At 45.5% G+C, this 19369-nt stretch overlaps 1 protein-coding gene across 1 annotated transcript in view; it reads right to left on the bottom strand.

Moving 5' to 3' along the window:
* Positions 1-19132, bottom strand: part of ADRA1B (adrenoceptor alpha 1B) — a 40309-nt gene extending 21177 nt beyond the window's left edge. Inside the window, exon 1 of the mRNA XM_087816095.1 lies at positions 18184-19132. Within this exon, the coding sequence (XP_087672221.1) occupies positions 18184-19132 (949 nt within the window). The remainder of the gene's footprint in view (positions 1-18183) is intronic.
* Between the last annotated feature and the right edge of the window lie 237 nt (positions 19133-19369).

Here is a 19369-nt window from a genome sequence, read left to right as displayed (position 1 = left end):
TTACATTCAAGTACGCAGATCACAAACAATTGTATTAAATGTTGGCAAACGACCCGTTAGTGTTTGATTTCACTGCTTTTTTGCATTGCTCCCAGATACTGTGATATTCAAATGTTTGTAATTCATGTTTTTTTCCTCTTTAAAGCCAGGTGCAACCTTGAAGGCATGTATTTCTTCCTTAAATCTCATTTTCCATTTCTCTGGGATTCCTGCCCACTGGAGTTGTGCTGGAGCGGTATGAAGGGAGGGGAAAGGCTCCCCATTGGCCGTTCATATTCCTCTATCTTCCCACCATTAATCACTCCCAATCCGCACAATTCTGAGGACTAAGGGCCCCTGGTTGAAATGTCAATGGTATTTTGGAAGCAAACACAGAAAGCCATTATTATGAATTAAAACCTTGGTGAGGAGTAGCTCATTATATTAGCTACTATTATGGCCAATAAATGAGACTTCAAGAGAATCAATCCTGGATTGAGCAGTTTTGACAGTTGGTGTGTAGAGGAAATGGGAAGAACCTAAAAGTTAACTAGTTTCTGCTACGCACCAGACACTGGGAGAGATATTTTCATGTTTGTTACCCCATTTCATGCTCTAGGCAACCTTGATATAAATGTATTATTATAACTTATTTACAGATATGAAACAGGAGCACAGAGAGGTTGAGTCAGCTGCAAAGTCACACAGCCAGGAAGAGGGACAGTGGTGATTTGAAGTCCCAGGACTTCAGGCAAAGGCTAGGAGAGGGTTGCAGTGTCGGAAGCCTTAGCCTCTAGGGGGCAGTATTAGGACACTGGTGGTTACACACCCAGAGGGGACTACCTGTGGGAAGGTGAATCCCGGGGCAGGTGACGGAAGGGCACTGAGAAACCTGGCAGGGCTCACAGTTTGGCCCCAGCAGGGCTGACCTGTTTGTGGTCTGTCTCTCTTTGTCATCCATGGGCAGTGTGACGTGATCCTTACGAGGACTGCATCGGCATCAGGCTGACCCAGACTTAGATCCTGGTCCCGTTTTCCGCAGGTATAGCCCTAGGCAAGCCGGTCAAGCTCTCTCAGCTGTGATGTTCCCACCTGGGAAGAGGGATAATGGTCTCTCTCTCTCATATTCTGGTTGGAAAGCTAAAGGGTACCAGTCAAGCATTCAGCCTCAGCAGAGCGCAGGCAAGTAGGGGCTCCTACCCTCTGAGCCAGTACTGGTGAGCTGCACGGCGTCAGCGGGAGGGCCACGGGCAACAGGAGACGGGCCACAGGGATGCGGGGTCTGGTCTTGTTGGGTAAATGGTTCTTAGACTTGAATTTGCATCAGAATCAGATTTAGGGCTTGGGAGAACCCAGACTGCCTGGGGTGCACCCCAGTTTCTGATTCAGTAGGTCTGGGGTGGAGCCCAAGAATTTGTCATCTCTAACAAGCTCCTGGGCAATTTTGATGCTGCTGAGTTGGGGACCATAGTTGGAGACCCACTGGATAAGGGCACTCGTAGTGGGTGCCCTCTGGCCACCACGGACAGTGGCTTCGACCTCTGAGACGGCCATGAGCAGAACACTCAGTCCACCGAGCCTGGGGTGATTCAGAGAAGCAGGGCTCTGGCCTCTCTCCTTTTCCCCACTTTCCACCCTGCTTCTGTGATTTCTTGAGCCTTTCCACGCAAACAGGGGCCAAAAATGTTCACTTAATTACGATGCCTTATTTATTTTTTGCCATGCCAGTCCCTGGGCCTGCTTAGGTTGAAGGGATATTTGTGGTTTAGATGAACCAATTTTGTGGCTGAAAGTGCTGATACGATTCGTCCTTCACAGAGAGCAAGGAGGGTTGGGCTCTGAGTAACAGCTCCCAATTAATCTAACAGCCTGAAATTTTACATTTTTAATAAGTTTATCACTGATTTAATGAATAGGATAGATATTCTCCGAGATGCAGAATCAACAGTGCCTGCCTTCCATCTTTTTTTTTTTTTTTTAACCAGAGGCAACTCACTGGATACTAGTGAGATAATAACATATGTGAAAGTGTCTAGCATTATGTCTTATAAATAAAAAAATTATATTTTGTTATGCTTATGGGACAAAATTTTTGAGCTCTTATGAAATAGTGACCACACGCTTTACATTAGAGTTCCCCTACTTCGGTGCCATTGACATCTTGAGCCAGATAATTCTTTGTTGTGCGGGGCTGCCCTCTGCACTGTAGGATGTTCAGCTGTGTCTCTGGTTTCTCCCACTAAATGCTAGTAGCACACCCCAGATGTGACAATCAAAACTGTCTCCTGACATTGCCAAATGTCCCCTGGCGGGGTGTGTGTGTGTGTGTGTGTGTCACACCTGGCTGATAACCATTGCTTTACATGAGTAATCTTATTTCACTCTCACAGTTACCCAGTGAAGTATGATTTGTCCCATTGCAGAGAGGTAGACAAGGAAGAAAGGCAGGTTGAGCAATCTGCCAAGACCACAGCTAGTAGGGGAGCAGGATCAGGATTTGAACTCAGGGCTGACATAACCCAGGGCCTCAGTCTTGACCACTCTTCTCCTTGTTTCTGAGAGTCCACACTTAAGAAGGTATGGAGGAGAGAGTCCATTTAATCACATGCATCCTGCTGGTTGCCTCTGAGGAGAGGGATGACTGAGGAGAGAAGTGGGGCTTTAGATGTATTTGGAACATTTTATTTCTTAGAAGGAAGAAAAGATATGTGGCAAATTTAGGCACATATCAACATTTGTAAAATCTGGATGGAGGAATCTTTGGTCTCTTAAATTATTTTTTGGGTTTTTTTTGAAATGACAGAGATATAATTAAATACCAAAATAATTTTAAGAAGGAGAAACAATAGATTCAATGACATGGAAGCACAGGTGAGACTGACGAATGTCAGAGGGAGGGAGGAGGGTGGGTGGATGGGGAGAGAGTAACCAAAGAATTTATATGCATATATGCACGACTCAAGGACACGGACAATGGTGGGAGGGGGACTGGAGAGGGGGGTGGGACAGGGTGGAATGGGTCATTGGGGAGATAAAGGGAATTTGTAATATTTTAAATAAAAATTAAAAAAATAAAAATAAAAAGAAGAAATATGAGTAGAAATGTAGGTTAAAGTCTTCTGATACTTTCTGAGCATGTGACCATCACACTCAGCACTCTTAGTTTTTTTTTATTTTTGTCTTTCTTAACAGAGGGACCCCCTAACCTTTTAATGAGAAGGAATTGGTCCAATTTTTATTTCCCCAAAAGATATAGCCCATTCATAGAATTAGTCATAATCACGATATCAGATACTTATCAAATATCACTTCTGAAGTCAATAGTATTTTAGAGGCTTCACATACATTAACAGTGGATGTTTATGAAATATTTAGTTGCATTTGGCACCTGGCTGAGTCCCATTTTCTTATTTACTCCCCACTATGATCCTATGAGCAGATGATTTCAGCCCCATTTTACAGATTAATTAACTGAGGCTTAGAGAGATGAACTGCAGAGCCAGGACTTCGGCCCTGGGTTTGTCTGATTTCTAGGCCCCTGTTCTTTCTAGTACTCTAAGCTGCCACTCACACAGGAGTCATGAAGGGCTAACAAGGATGTCCCAGAGGAGGGAAGGTGCCAGCCTCTTCACTGGATAGGGGGTGGATGGCAGTGACAGAGACAGGTGGCAGCAAAGGCTTTTCTGGTCAGGTTTTGAGAATCTCTGTTTGATCCCAGGCCCCTGGTTTAGCATCGACTTGATCTCCAGACCCAGTGGCAGTGGGTCAAAGTTCACCCCGTTCCTGCCTTGTCCTAGATGTTGGTTCCAACACCTCTAGATTTAGTACAGTCTGAAAATAACTCTGCCTTTCCTTCCAGGGCAGCCATTCAAGGTCAGCATTAAATTATGCCCCTGACAGACTAGGGCCCGTTGACTATCTCTTGAAAAGCCGCCTTCCCTGGCAGGATCTGCTCAATGGGCCATCTCCCTGCTTCTTGAACAGTGGTGCTCAATTCAATTTTTAATTCGTGAGGCTGGCATCTTCCAGAGCCAATTTAAAATTTTCAACTAAAACATGGTGCAGTTGCCATGCCCTTGTCTAAATATAGGCCGTGCACTGCGTTCCCTGGATCCGCACAGGCCCCCACGGTGGGGTGGGGCAAGCTTGGATGCCGAAAGGAATCCTTACTTATGAACTCATCCTCTGAATGCCGCAAACTCACTGTTTTCCAGCGTTTTCTTTTACATTGTTATGGTTTTCAATTGGGACGTCAGCCTCCGAGGCTTGAACCACTGGTGTGGACCGTGGTGGGCCTGGCAGCCCTGAGGAAGATCAAATGCGTTTGCACACCGTGGGTGACTGCTTTTTGTTCTCAGATCCAGGGTAAAATACACACATTCCGAGGCTGCTGCCTGCTCCGGCTCCCCTGATGGACACGGTGTTATATTCCAAGAGGGCAGTTTGCTAGCCTTGAACTTGGGAAGCTGACACCAAATCAGGTGGAAGATTTTGAAGCTTCCCAGCCATCTTACCATGTCTGAGGGGAAGGTGACTTGTCATGCAGATGCCTGAAACGTCTCGGGCCTCAGGCAATGAGGAGCTGTCAGTATAAACAGCGGTTCTTCCCCTATGCCGAGGCATGCTTATTGGAGTGTGAATTGCTACACCCTTCCCAGAGGGCTATTTGACAATATATATCTGATCTAGCCATTCAAAATGGACTTTAAGGAGATCCTAAGGGGCGGGTGCATGAAAATGTTAAAAATGTGTAAGAATATCTGTCACAGCTGAAAACTCAAAACAAATGTGCATCAAGAGGCGATGGATCATCTTAAACATATGGAAAGATGCTTAACCTCATTCACAAACATTTCACCCATCAAGTTGGCAAAGATTAAAAGTTTGACGACACATTCCCAGTGAATGTGTGGGCACTCTCAAATGTTCGTTATAGAAATGCAAATCTCTATGGAGGACATTTTGGCAATATTTATAAAAATAAAAAAGTTAACTCAGAATAGTCCTCTTCCAGAATTTTATCTTACAGATAATATAAGAAATGAGGTATGTACAAAAATGCTTGCAATGGAATACTATGCAGCTGTAAAAAAAGATCTCTTATCCTTTGGATAGCATGGTGGGACTTGGAGAGTACTATGCTAAATGAAATAAGCCAGTCAGAGAAAGACAAGTATCACATTATCTCACTTATATGTGGAAGCTAATGAACAAAATAAACTGACGAACAAAATAGATCCAGAGACATGGAAGCATGCAACAGACTGATGAATCTCAGAGGGAAGGGGAGAGGCACGGGTGGGAAGAGATTAACTAAAGAATTTATATACATATATGCATAACCCATGGACAATAGTGTGGTGAAGGCCTGGGATAGGGGTGGGAGCGGGTTGAGGGGTCAATGGGGGGAAAAAGGGGACATCTGTAATTCTTTCAACAATAAAGATAAATTTAAAAAAACATTTGCTCCAGTATAACAAATAATTTGAAACAACATGAGTATCTTTCAAAAAAGATCTATTTGAAAAAATTACAATGGGATACTATGCAGCTATTAAAAATAATGAGGTTGCTCTATTTATATTGAAAAGATTGTCAAGATACATTATGTAGTGAAAAACGCAAGGTGCAAAATAGTGTTTATAGTGTTATCGCCATTAAACAAGAACATATAAATATATTTTTGTATGCATAGAATACCTCTGAAAGGATATGCAAGAAGCTGGTAATAGTAGTTGTCTCTCAGTGGGGGTGATATTGGATGGCTGGGGGCCAATGAAGTGAGAGGGACATTCCTTTCATTCTACACTTGGGTCTTGTGGATATGATACCTTGTGTATGTCTCACCTATTTACATAAATGGGTTGTAATAAGTGGTTTGGTTAAGCACATTATGATTCCTTCTATCATGGAATGCAAGGCAGCATTAAAAAGATGTGAAAAAGAAACGAAAAAGAAAAGATTCGGATTTATTGAAATGTCAAGAAACTCACACTTGATGCTTAGTTATAGAAACACTAGGTGATCCGGTTTATGTATATGCACACACACGGAAAATTCTGGAAAGTTCCATAGGAAAATATTAAACATGGTTATATAAATGGTAGGATTATGGGTGACTTTTCCTTTCTATTTTATAGTTTGCTGTTGTGTGTGAATTATTTTTTTGCTACCAAGAGAGAAGATTCTTCTCATTAAAAATATAAATCAACAAACAATATGTTTTTGAACTGGGGGAATAGGCAGGGCTGTACCCAGCAGAAGAAGGTGTCACAGTAATTTATAGTGAGCTGGTGATCACATAGCAGGACATATGTGTGTGTGTTTTAATCAATTAAAATTATATTACATGTATGTCAAGATTAAAAATGACTATGGACAAATAATCTTTTCTTTTTTGGTCACTGATTTTTTTCCTTCTAAAATGATAAAAATGTAATAGTCCCCATTATAATTCTATTGAAACTCAATTTATATCCTTTCACATTTTCTTAGTCACAAATAGAATATTTGCTCATCGTAACACGTGAAATAATGCAGAGGTAAATAGAAAAAGTTAATTTACCCCTGCTCACTCCATTTTACCCCCTAAGGTGACTAAGTTAATAGCTTTTAAGAATGGATTGATTACATATTACTCTATGACTTACTTTTTTAGCATAAATATCATGAGCAATCCTCCTAAATGACAGCTTAGTAGATATAGATCCAACCTTTGTATTTTAACATTTTACATTTTACAATATTTTAAATCCCTTATTTAGTAAAATTGACTGTATTAAACCTAAAATATCAAATATTCCTTGCCCCAGTGCTTCCATTTCTATGAATTTATCCTGAATACGTGGACACATATATAAAAAAGTATTCATTGCAACATTGTTTATCGTAGTAAAAGGTTAAAAATAGCCTAAGTGCCAATGAACTGGGAAATTGGTATGTAAAATAGAATACTCCATAAAATGGATTACTATACAGCCACAAAAAGGAAAGCAGTAACTAAACATTCTGACAGAGAGCTATGTCCAAGATATGCTGTTGAATGTGAAATGTAACCTTCACTGTAGTGTTTATAAAATACCATTTGTAAAAATAAACAGGGTGTAAACACACACATTCCATACACATACACACTCAAATATATACACACACTTGCATATGCATGTTTACAAATACCTAAATAGAGTATTTCAGGGAGCATACACAAATAATCTGGTAACAGTGTTTGCTTCTGGAGGAAAAAACAGGATGCGGAATGGCAGTGGACCTGGGGTCTGGTGATAGCAGAATTGTTTCTGTTGCTTTTTTTCTTTCTGATTTAAATAAGTGTATGCATTATTTTTTAGTAAAGAAACTAAAATCACTATAAGTAGTCATGCAAAATAGTTACAAAGCACGATGGCATCGTCCTAAGATGTGGCCCTAAGACTGTATTTTTTAAAAAATTTATCTTTATTGTTGAAAGTATTACAGATATCCCCCTCCTTCCAACCCACATCTACCCGCACGCCCCAAGGCCGTCACCACACTATTGTCTTTGTCAAGACTGTATTTTTGCAAATAAAAAAATAGAGAAAACCTCATGGCCTGAAGTACATATTTATAATGTTGGGAGGCAGGGTTCTTATTCTGGGGGTCCATAACTTGGATGGGAAAAATTACCTTTTTAAAAAACAAAACAAAACTAACCTTCAGCTGAAAGTTAGCATTTCCTTTGATAGGAATGTAGGCAACAAGCCACAGTAGGATTAGCAGGATTTTTCACCAACGGAAATCAGATTTATGATATCGCATTACATTGTAGCAGATATCCTGAAATATTTCCACTAGTCACTACTTTAAGATTATAGAAGTTATTTATTTGACCTGCTGCTAGATCTTGTTTATTTAATATGTTAATAACAAATAACACTGTTTTACTCTGTAATAAATTTACCATTTCAACATTATAAATAACTAGTTCAACCTAATTGGTTTTCCTTGAAATCCTATGCCTCTTATTTTAAGTCTGCTGTGCAAAGGGGCTTCACCAGATTGCCAAAGGGGCCCATAGAACCCTTGTCTTAAGGTAGATTCTGAAGGGTTGGGGACACGGAGTCAAAGGGGACACTGTGACGGTGTACCTGCAAGCAGAAAGAGGGGCCCTTCCACTTTCTCTTGCTGCCAGCGGCGATTTATGGCCTGAATATATAAATTGGAGGTGTAAATTTTTTTGTTCCAGCTGGTGGAACGTCCACCAGCTGCCTCCCCGGATCTCTGCCCAGCTCCATGCTGGCGCTGTGATGCCTGTGGCCGGTGCCTGTGAGTGACAGCGAGCCCGGCTTGTCCTTGGTCCCAATTTAACCTCCTGGGGCCGGGCCAGGGTGCTGAGCTCAGCCTCTAAGCGATGCGTGCTAGCCTGACAGGAAACTCTATTTTAAAGAATTTCAAAAAGCGTGCAAAGCCAAGCCCCAAATGCATCCCAACTTCAGGGGAACAAGTCGCTGTGGGCCCACATTATGAAAAAGTTAAATGGGGCTGTGTGAGGAATGGTCCACTTGCATGTGCTAGAACATTCTGTTTCTGAACATTTTGGCCTGTACTGCTTATTGGTGCAACTTTTATAGCACAATTTGTGTGCTCACACCAGAGAGGGGCACTTGAGTGTTCAAAGGGGGCTCAGATGTGCTGAGAGTAGATGTGGTCACGAGTGTGCTGTTGACAGAGTCCTAAGAACACAAGGCCGCCAGCAAGGACTGTCCCCTGGGCTGACTCACGCTCTGTCATGCCAGGAGGGGGGTGATGGACGGGTGAGATGCCCTCCCCCTACAGTCACTCCAGCCTTACAAGTCCTTAAGACACAGCTTGCTTCCTTCTCCTCCCCGCAATTGTTGCCTCAGCCCCCCTTCTTTCTGTCTCCCCTACGTTCCCGAGACACTCATCATTCTGATCACACGATTTGCCTTGTGCTGAAATGGACCCATTCCTTCATTTCCTCCTTTGCTAAGTATATAGGGTCAGCCAGCCACCGACTCAGGTCCCAGCCCGGTCATTCACTCGTGTAACCAGGGTAAATTAACTGAAGGTTAAGAAAGGTCAAACCAACGTTTACGATAACTCCTCTGTTTCCCACAAAACACACACACGTGAAAGTTGCATCTTTTCTCCTTAAATTGATGTTCGTTTCACTCTCCCATTATTAATCTTTCCCTGGACTGTTGTAGTTGTGGGTACCAGGTTCTCTCTCCTCCCCCATCTCAGGCTCCTTTCAATGTGCGGGTGGTGGTTTCAAGGAACGGGACACGTCACTTACCCCTCTAAGCCCATTTCCTTTTAGAAAATGGGAGCAACGCTAATATCTATCTGATGAGCTGTTGGGAGGGTCAAAAGTCAGGCACACACCAAATCACAGCTTCAACTGCTATATTTACTGAGAGTCACCTAGGTACATGTCTCTGGGCTGGGGGACAAGATGTGTCAAACCTGGACTCTGCCCTCCAGAGGTTTGCAGTCAGCTAACTCTGTTAAAGGTGTGCATATCAGTCCTGATCCCCATGGACAAGTGTGACAAGTACCATAGGGTATCAGTGGAGTGACCACTGCCAGGGAAGGGAGTAGGAGCCAGGAAAGACCATGAGAGAGGTGTCCACAGAACTGGGGGTTTACAGGTAGGCAGGATTTGGATATGCAGAGGGTACAGGAAGAGCATTTCCGGCAGAGGGAACAGTATGAACAAAGACACAGGGGAAGGAAAATATGAGCTATATTTGTGAAATGGCAAGTAATTCTATTTGAGTTAAAGTATGCTCGTAATTCTGCCAAACTCACAGTGCTGTGCCTTCACTCATTCTTTTAGTTTTGTGAGCACCCGTGTTAGGCAGAGAGGAAAAATGTGGTCACTGTTTATGAGAAGGTCACAGCTTGGAGAGGAGATGGGAGCCCATCAGCCATGAGGTTGCTAGAGGGAGCCATCCTATGGTGTTTGGGTGTGGACAAGGGGAACCTACTTAGCCTTAGGGGGCTCTCCAAGGCCCTAGGAGGGAGCCCAGTACTGTTTTCTCATGATTATATGATTTTGTAAAGTTCTCAATAGTAAGATCTATTACCTGCATGTGGGTATTAGTATAGGGGCCATGGGCATTTTGGGGAACTAGCTGAGATTTAAGATGTATTTTATTTGGGTTCTGTTGAATACAAGTATATGGTTTGTAGTTTCTCCTTTCTCAATAACTACGTTATCACCAGCCAGAATTAGGGCACGTTGGACAAACAGCTTCTAGAAATTCTCTCGTCCACGATGCTGACTCACCCAGCCTTGTGACCTGGAGAGGTAGGACCAGAGACTGGTCCCTCACAGGAGAGTCCTGTGGTGCTGGGACCACACAGATGTGGGTGGTGGAGGCGAATCCAGGTCTGAAATGTATGCAGCCAGCAACTAAACTGGGAAAAAGTCTTCCAAATTTTATATTTTCCCAAATTTCATAAAAATCTTAAAAATGTTATGTGATATTACCAATAATAATTTGTGAAGCTGAAAAAAGTCTGGAGTATCCATAATAAAAGAGAAATTTTGACTTCTTTTGCCAGGGGAAAGAAGACCCAACTATTTTTATATTCTCTATGTTCTCACCAGGATACGGTGCCTCTTGGTGGCTGAACCTTAGGCAGCCCCTTATCTTTCCTTTGCTCCTTCTCGGAACAGGCTCTGGTTTCCCTAGTTCCTTCTTGGGCTTCCAGGAGCTGGCTCAGAGCTCCACCCCTAGGGTCTCCCTCGTGATGAACAGTTTAGCACTACCCGGTTGCCTACATACAATCCAGGTTCTGTTGCTAATCTGCTGGGTGGCCCGAGGAGTGCCAGGAGACAATTCCAGTGCCCCCTTCTGAAGCCTCTGGAGGGGAGTGAGAGAATGCATAGAAAGCACCCCCAGCCTGGTGCAGCACAGTGAGCCGGCCTAATAAATGGTAGCTGTTAGTATTATTATCGGACGTGGTCGGGAGCACAGTGGCTGTGGGAACACCCTGCAGAAATGGTGGAAAGCAATTTCCCAGTGTGGCCTGGAGGCCATCGGTTATTTTTATGAGCCATACACATACTCAGGTAAAGGCATCTCCTGCATTACAGATCTTAAGAGGCCCATCTGTGATGTCGTCACAGCTCCACACGGCCCGCTGGCTTGGCTGTGGTCTGTTTTGCCCCAGCAGGACTGGGTGCCTCCACAAATGGCTCCTCATCCTGTTGCACCTGACAAGCATGACCTTCACACATCGCCTCTCCGTCCTCTGCGCCCCATGCCCAGTCTCTGAATCTCACGGCAAAGCAAGGCTAACGTTATCCATTCCCTCCTTCCTTTTCTGCTTTCCATCCTGTTTTCCTCCTGCTCTCCTTGATTCTCCCTACAAATATTTACTGTGTCCACCCACCATGGTGTCTCCCATGATTCCAAGGCTTTAGGAGACTAGTAAAATTTCAAAATATATTTTTTGGAGGGGACATAGAGTTACCAACATTTTATTTTGCAAGTAAGACATTAAACACCCACACATACATACACATACACACACACACACAATGACTATCACCACCACTTATTACCATCGTTCCATCAAAAATTATCATAGTTCCATCAAAAAATGCTATTTCAGTGTCCCAAAATAGAAAGGACATAGTTTTTAGAATAAAAGGATAGTCATTTTATATTGAATACATTTGGAAAAACACAAAATTTTTCTAATTTTTTCCTCATTTTGTCATGAGCAGTAAAAATTTTTATCACCCATGGGCACCAGGCGTCAGACAAATGTTTGTGAAGCACTGTAATTACAAAAGGAATGACATAATGAATGTTTATTGAATGGAGTTTGATAGACTACCATTTACTAGCTGTGTGACCTTGGGCAAGTTACCAAACTCCTCTGAACTCTTGTTCCCTCACCTATAAACACAGGGCTGTTGCTCTGCAGAGGGGCTTTGAGAATAGCGCACTCACTACACTGAAGACGCTGCTTCCACAGTGCTCATTTCCCTCCTCTTCTCCAGGAGGCTCTAGTTTAAAGAATTCACCTTCCCTCCTGCCAGCCTTCCTGTCTTCCACCAGGTGGACTGGTCCAAGGGCCTCGGCAGGATGGGGATGCTTCTGGTCATACCAGGGGAGGCTTAATCAAGCTTTCTGGGTTCTCCAGGGGGTGCTAATTCCAGAAGTTCCCAGGTGTGGGGAGGACTGGTGCTGTCGATGCTAACTGCATAAGATTCACCTGCAGGAACTTGTTAGAAATCAAGACTCTCAACCCCATCAGGAGAGATTCTGATACAATAAGTCTGTGGGGAGGGTGGTGTCCAATGGCGTATACTTTTTAAAACAGCCCCCATTGTCTGATGTTTCTGACGAGCAGCTAGGTTAGCTGTTGATCATAGTTCTCTGGCTTTTGTGTTGTGACATTCTGACCACTCAACTCATAAAAATGTCCGGCAGATCCTTCCTAGCATGGTGTCTTATGGGCCCTCATGAATGGGGTTGGAAGAAGATCCTGGGAGGAATTTTCTTGGCTGTGTGTTTCATGCCACCATCTCCTATCTTCCCCATCTCAACAAAAGGTACCTCCCTCACCCGGAAACCTCAGGGTTATTCCAGACACGTTTCTTGCTCTCACTAACCCTGCTGCATCATGACCAACCCATCCCCAAGTCCCTGAACCTGTCCACTTCTCTCCATCTCCAGCTTGGTCTAAGCCACCACCAGTTCTCACTGGGATTGTGGCCTCCTAACTACCCCGTCTCTGGTATGTGTTTTACATGGTGGCCTGATTTGTCTTTTAAAGACATAATTCAGATTCTATCTCGTCTGCTTCAAACCCTTTAGTAGTGGTCAATACAACTTAAGATAAAATCTAAAGTTCTTAATGTGGCTTAAAAGTTCCTGCATGGCCTGGTCTCTGCCCACACCTCCAGCCTGCAGTTGCACCTGCCTCTCCTCTGTTCTCCAGGCTCTTAGTTTCCTACCAGCTCCTGCCTCAGGACTTGCAGTCGTGCCCTTCCTTCTGCCTACACCCCTCTTCTTCTGCCTGGCCCCTTCACTGAGTCAGCTCCTCCAAACCGTTCAGGACTCTCCCTAAATGTCACTCAGGGACCCCTACAGCATACTGATTTCCACTATAGACTTCTAATATCATCTCACCCCCTTTCTTCAAATCACTTATCACAGTTTGCATTCCTGTTTATTTGTATGCATGTGTTTTTCAAATTATCTGTGTTTCATACTAGAACTAAGTCCTGTGAGAACATGGAACATAGCTGTTTCGCTCATCACTGTACCTCTAGCACAATGCCTGGACATAGTAGGCATGCAATAAATACAAACTTACTCAGGGAAATGAACGAATGAATGAATGAATGATTAAAGATGTAGAGCTAGAACCCCAGAGGAAGGGCAAGGCCCCACTTTTTCCTCCTGGCCAGGGTGATGAAAGCCCCAACCTTGAGAAACCCACAGCCGACAGAGCGCAGGAAGTGTGGAGAAAAGCTAGCCCTGGGTTAGGGTGTTGGATGAACTTCCTTGACATTTTATAGGTGCATTTTTTTTCAGGGGTATGTGGGGAGTGGGAGAAAGGTAGGGCTCTATAACAGAAGTACAACAACCAGCTTTGACAGGTGGCTCTGGGGTTCCTGAAGAACATTTGCTATGAGAGTAGGTTGGGACCAGACAGCAAAAATGCCAGACATCTGGGTGCAGTGGAACAGGTATGTGCCTGTTCCAACAGGTCTGGATTCAACTCCTGGTACCATCAGTCACTTGCTGTGTGACCTTGAACAAGAAGACTAGCCTCTCTGAGCTGCCGTAGATTCATCTGCAGAGAGGGAGCAATTACTCTCCCCTGTCAGGGTAGTGGTGAGGATTAATGAGACAATGTCTGCAGAGGGCCTAGCAGAATGTCTGGCTTATAGGCTGTGCTCCATGATAATATGATATCACTTGGCTGTAAGCCTCCTGCAGGCAGGAGCCATGTTTGTTTTTGGCCCAGCAACCCAGCAATTAATACAGTGCCTAGCACTTACCAGATGCTTTAGGAAATCTTTATGAATGCTTTCTTTAATGGCTGAATGTATTTTCCTTCCACAGGGTTTCTCTCTTCCAGGAAGGATTCCCCTGTGTGTGAAAATTTCTCAACCAGCTGCTTTCCTTGTAAGCAACTCAAATCCCTGTGTTTTGAAACCTCTGAGCTGGAGGATTAGTGAGTGTCTGTGGGGAGGCTCTGTCCTGAGTGATCTCTGAGACCCTCACAGGCCCTTGTGCCCTCGTGGGAGGTGAGGATTCATCAGCCCCACTCTGAATGAGAGGACTGGAGAAGCAAGTCAATGGCGAGAGGAATTCCTATTTGGTTCTAGTACTATAGAGAGCACAACTGTTTCTTTGAAATGGACCTTCAATTATTTGGAGGGGAGAGCGGTTAGTTCAATAACGGCTTCCTGGGGCCTTTCAGCATTTTAAAAGATGGAAGATTTGGAGCAAGGCAAGGTTCCAGTGTTTTCTAAACAACGCGCTAAGCCCAGTTACCAGTTGGCTGCCCAGCACTTCCTGCTATTCCCCCCTCACCCTATCCTTCCCCCTCCATGCAATGCACCTCCCTCAATAGCCCAACCACTTCTTAAGATCTTGGCCAGGCCTTCCCTAGGCGGGTGGGAGCCAGCCTTCATTATAATGCCGGGCAGCGGAAGATTCCTTGGACATCTTGCACATGACCCAATGAGTAGAAATGCTGCTATATTATATTCCAATTACTTCCTGCCCCCCCCCCCCCCCCATGGCCTGATTCCAGGAGCTGAATAAAGAGGTCCTTGTTTGGTGGAGTCCATCCCTGCTGCTGAGTAAGTGAGAGCTGGTCCCTGGCCCAACTTGGTCTGAGGCCACAGGGAAAGGGTGGGGAGGAGATAGGGAGGGTGTTACAGGTGGGGAGGGCTCCACAGGAGATATGAGGCCCTGCTCTGCAGGCAGCCCAGCCCTGCTTCCAAAAATAAAAATAAGGGAGGAAGGTAAACAAATGGGGCCCCTAACCAGGACCCTGTAGGGGACATGGTTATTTTCCCTCCTTCCTAAGAGGAATCCCAACCCTCCTCTCCCACGGAGAAGACAAACACAGCTATGAAAATCTCCTGCCATCCAGGCCCCTGGAAGTCTATCACCAATTGGAAGTTACTCCGACCTACACTTGTGTTTGCCAACCACTGTTTCCCCAGATCTGTTTTCTCTCCTTATGAGTAGAAAGCCTTTCATGGAAAATTTAGAATTTGGAACCTTCTTCAGATTCCAAAGGAGTTATTGTTTTACATCACGCTACCTTTATTAGAGTGTTATTTGAACTCAGAGGAAGTAGAAGCCCACATCTTGGGTTTGATTGGATGCTCTTGCTGAATTATTAAGAACACGTTAATTAAGCACCTTCTCTGTCTGAAGCTCTTGTGTACCTTTCAGAGTCCATCCCAAACCCAAAGCCTCATCTGCTAAGGCTTGGGTATCCAGAGGGGGAAGGATGTGGGTGGGGTCGGTTTAGGGACAGCTCACTGGGACATCTCTGGAAGATACTGACATGGATGGTCAGAAAGTTTTCACAGCAAGAAGAGGAGAAACTGTCTCTGAGAGCATCATGGTGGCAAGAGCGTCTCACTTTCTGTGGTGTGGAAGCCAAGGACCTGAGATGATAGGGGGATAAGACCTCAGAAAGGCATCAGGAGAAAGTGGGAAATGAAGAGAGTGAGAGTGAGAAGAAACTGAGGGCGTCCTGCAGAGCAGGGCCAGAGAGAAGCCACACCGTCTTGCACCACCGCCTGGTGGGGAAGGGCTAGGTGTTGCAGCATTTAAAACCACGGCCTCCAGGCGGCTAGAGCCTGAAGGGAGCTGAGAAGTTGTCCCACCGTGGCTCTCAAAGCCTGGTAGGTGGGCCATCTTTTCAGAATCACCTGGTGGGCTGGTTAAACACGGGGACTCATGGGATCCATCAGGTCTACTGAGTCAGATTCTCTGTGGGTTGGGCCTCAGAAGCTAAATGTCTATCAGGTTCCACAGATGATTCTGAACCTTATTATTGAGAGCCCTTGATCTAGTCCAACCCTGTAGTTCTCTGGAAGTGGGCTCTGAAGCCCACAGAGGTAAAGCAACAAGCCTAAAGTCACAGATCTAATTGATGGCAAAGCTCTAATGAAAACTAGATTGCTCCTGACGCCCAGGGCAGTTCTCTTTTCATTTCAACATGCGGGCAGCCTCTTCACCTATTTGGAGCTGTTTCCCTTGCCCCCTGAAGTGAGAACCTGCACCTTTCATTCATCCCTGCATCCTGCTGAGGGCCTGCTCCTTCCTGAGGATACTCTCTCTGGTCATAGGCTTGCAGGCCGGTGGGCAGGAGCTGAAGGAAGAAAGGCCCAAGTCTCTTCTGAGGCTTTAGTAACAGGTGTGAGGTTGGCAAATGAATAGAGTAAGAGAAAACACACAGTTACAACTGAGGGGTAACTGAGGTTGGGTTTGTAGTACTAAGAGCTAACTTTCCTTGATCATTTGCTGTGCACCAGACACAGTGTTAAGTCCTTCCCATGCGTTAGTGTAAACCCCATGGATCAAATTGTAATTAGGCCTATTTTGCAGATGAAGAAACTGAGGCTCAAAGAAGAGTGGTCATTTACCCAAGGTTGCTTAGCTAATGATAAGTGGCCAAATCACTTCCACATACAACCACGATCTTTGCATGGCCCAATGCAGTGTGAACTGTCATCCACTTTAACCCAACAAGCCTGCAAAGGACCCTGGGACCTTGGGAAAGAAAAGAAAGCTTCTCTGCAGAGGGATGTGATCATTCCTGGTGCAGGGAGGGAGTGGACAGAGCTTAACCCTTTCCACTTACACACTGAAAACATTTCTGATGGGCATTAGCTGGCCTTAGAAATGATAATGTGGAGGGTAGGTTAAATAGCTTTTTTCCTCAATTTTTTTAAAACGGAAACTCCTGATGTCAGTTTTTGCTTTCTTTCCATTTGCCTCTCTCTCTTGAAAGCAGTGTGTCTTCAGAATTTTAGGTACTTGAGGAATTTGGCCGTGTAGGGTTCTAAGTGAGCCCCTGGTGTGACTGCAGGTGTGTGTGGTCCATGTCATGTAGCAGCTGTTACGTCTTCTGATACCATGGCACATGACTTTGCCGTGATCACCTCCCTCCATTCATTTTTCTGGAGTGTCTCCCAGAGATAGGAGAAGAAATCAAAGCAGATCAGTGCCTCAGAGAAGGGAACAAGTGTTTCGCAAGACATGTGGATAGCATGTCACACTGTCCTCTAGCTTTGCCTCTTAACCAGACCTCTCCTTCCTTAGAAGAAATCAATCAGGTAGCCTTTTAAACAACTCAGTAGGACCACGGAAGAAAAGGTGGGCATGTTTTTATAGGAGGGGAAGGTCTCAATTTCACCCTAGCAGGATTTGGTGTCTGGCAGCTAATGGTGAGGGATGACTCTAATTTAATTCTGGTCATTTCATAAATTGCCAGAGTTAGGAACATTTTTGGGTAAAAACTGAAAACGTGTGATCCTCAGGTCATCTTCCTTCTCTTTCAAATCTCAGGCTTTAGATAACTTAAAAGCGAGTCGGGGCTGGGTGGCTGTAAAATGCTCTTATTAACTCATAATGAAGGGAGTGCACTGAGGTGACAGCAAGCCGTGGAGGGAGGAGGGGGAGAACGCAGCCTCTGCAAAGCTCTTGAGAGGTGTGGGGCTCTCTGCAAAGCGCCCTGGAAATGCTGAATGAAAACTGCCTTTCTGTGTACGAGCTGCCTCCCTGCTCTCCCAATGCAGCGTCTGCGGTAACTACAAACTACTTTGTATGCTGCATTCGTGACGCTGCCTTAGCCGACACATGATTACTACTGAAACAACGCTGGTGTGATGTCGAGCCCAGTGGCCTTTTTAATGATTAAACTGAGGCTGCTGAATGAGTTATTCCGCATACCAGATTTTCCTCCCGTGGCTCTATTTCAAGTGACTAGTACCTTAGTGTGTTCCACTAACACCTGAGCTGATTCTTAGCCAGCTACCCAATCTGCAAAGCCTTTGCAGAACAAACAATATTCTCCAATCTCCAAACACATACAGACTGCATAAAAAAATAAAACCTACAAAAGAACTTCATGGTAAGCTCATCAATCAGTAAAGCCAAGTTTGGAAAATGCCCGGGGCCCCTCCACTAGTCCCCAACTTACCAAGTGGTAGAGCGATGAAGAAGGGTAGCCAACACAAGATGAACATCCCGACCACTATGCCCAAGGTCTTGGCTGCTTTCTTTTCCCTGGAGAACTTAAAAAGTTTGACAGCTATGGAGCTCCTGGGGTTGTGGCCCTTGGCCTTGGTACTGCTGAGGGTGTCCTCGTGAAAGTTCTTGGAGTGGATCCTCAGGGTCAGCTCCTTGGAGTTCGACATCTCCCTCATGACTCCGGCCTCCAGGTTCTTGGTGGTCCTCTTGGCAACGATGTAGACGCGGCAGTACATGACCAGGATGACGGCCAGAGGGATGTAGAAGGAGCCCAGCGAGGAGAAGAGCGCGTAGAAGGGTTCTTCAGTGACCCCGCATTCCTTGTCATCATTGGGGGCTGGCTCCTTCCACCCAAGGAGAGGCCCGATGGAGATGACTGTGGACAAGACCCACACACTGAGGAGCGCCAAGATGGCTTTCCTTCGGGTGACTAGCGTGGGGTACTGCAGAGAGTGGCGCACCCCAATGTAGCGATCGATGGAGATGGCGCATAGGCTCAGGATGGAGGCGGTGCAGCACAGGACGTCCACGGCGGCCCAGATGTCACAGAAGATCCGGCCCAGCACCCAGTAGCCCAGCACCTCCAGGGCGGCCGAGAAGGGCAGCACGGTGAAGCTCAGCAGCAGGTCAGCGATGGCCAGGTTGACGATGAAGTAGTTGGTGGGTGTCCGAAGGTGACGGTTGCAGGCCACAGACAAGATGACTAAGATGTTGCCCACGATGGCAAAGATGATAAAGGCGCCCAGCACCATGCCCACGGAGATGGCCCTGGTGATGTCCAGCTGGGGCAGTCTGGAGTTGTTGGAGGTCTGGTTGGGGCCAGTGAAGTTGGCATTTTTCAACTCTCCCCAGTGGGCAGGTGCTGATGTGTTGTGGCCGGTGTCCAGGTCGGGATTCATTTTAGAGTCCGCCCTCCATAGCCAGGGGTTGACAGGGCTGGAAGGGCTGCGGGAGGGCTCCTCAGCTGCCCTGAAACTTTGCCGCCCCCGCGGTGGTGGTCTTCCCAGAGGCGCCCTCCTGGCGAGGAGGCATCTCCCCAGCAGCCCGCGGCGCGTCTCCTGCACCGCCGCTCGCTCGCCTGTCAGGGAGGAAAGGGGACGAGCGGCAGCTCCAAGTTAATGGTCCACGTCAGGCGC

Source organism: Miniopterus natalensis, chromosome 4 (assembly GCF_054644295.1).
Source record: "Miniopterus natalensis isolate mMinNat1 chromosome 4, mMinNat1.hap1, whole genome shotgun sequence".
Taxonomy (NCBI): domain Eukaryota; kingdom Metazoa; phylum Chordata; class Mammalia; order Chiroptera; family Miniopteridae; genus Miniopterus; species Miniopterus natalensis.
Note: the sequence above shows the minus strand (reverse complement) of the source record. Positions and strands in the feature narration are given on the sequence as shown.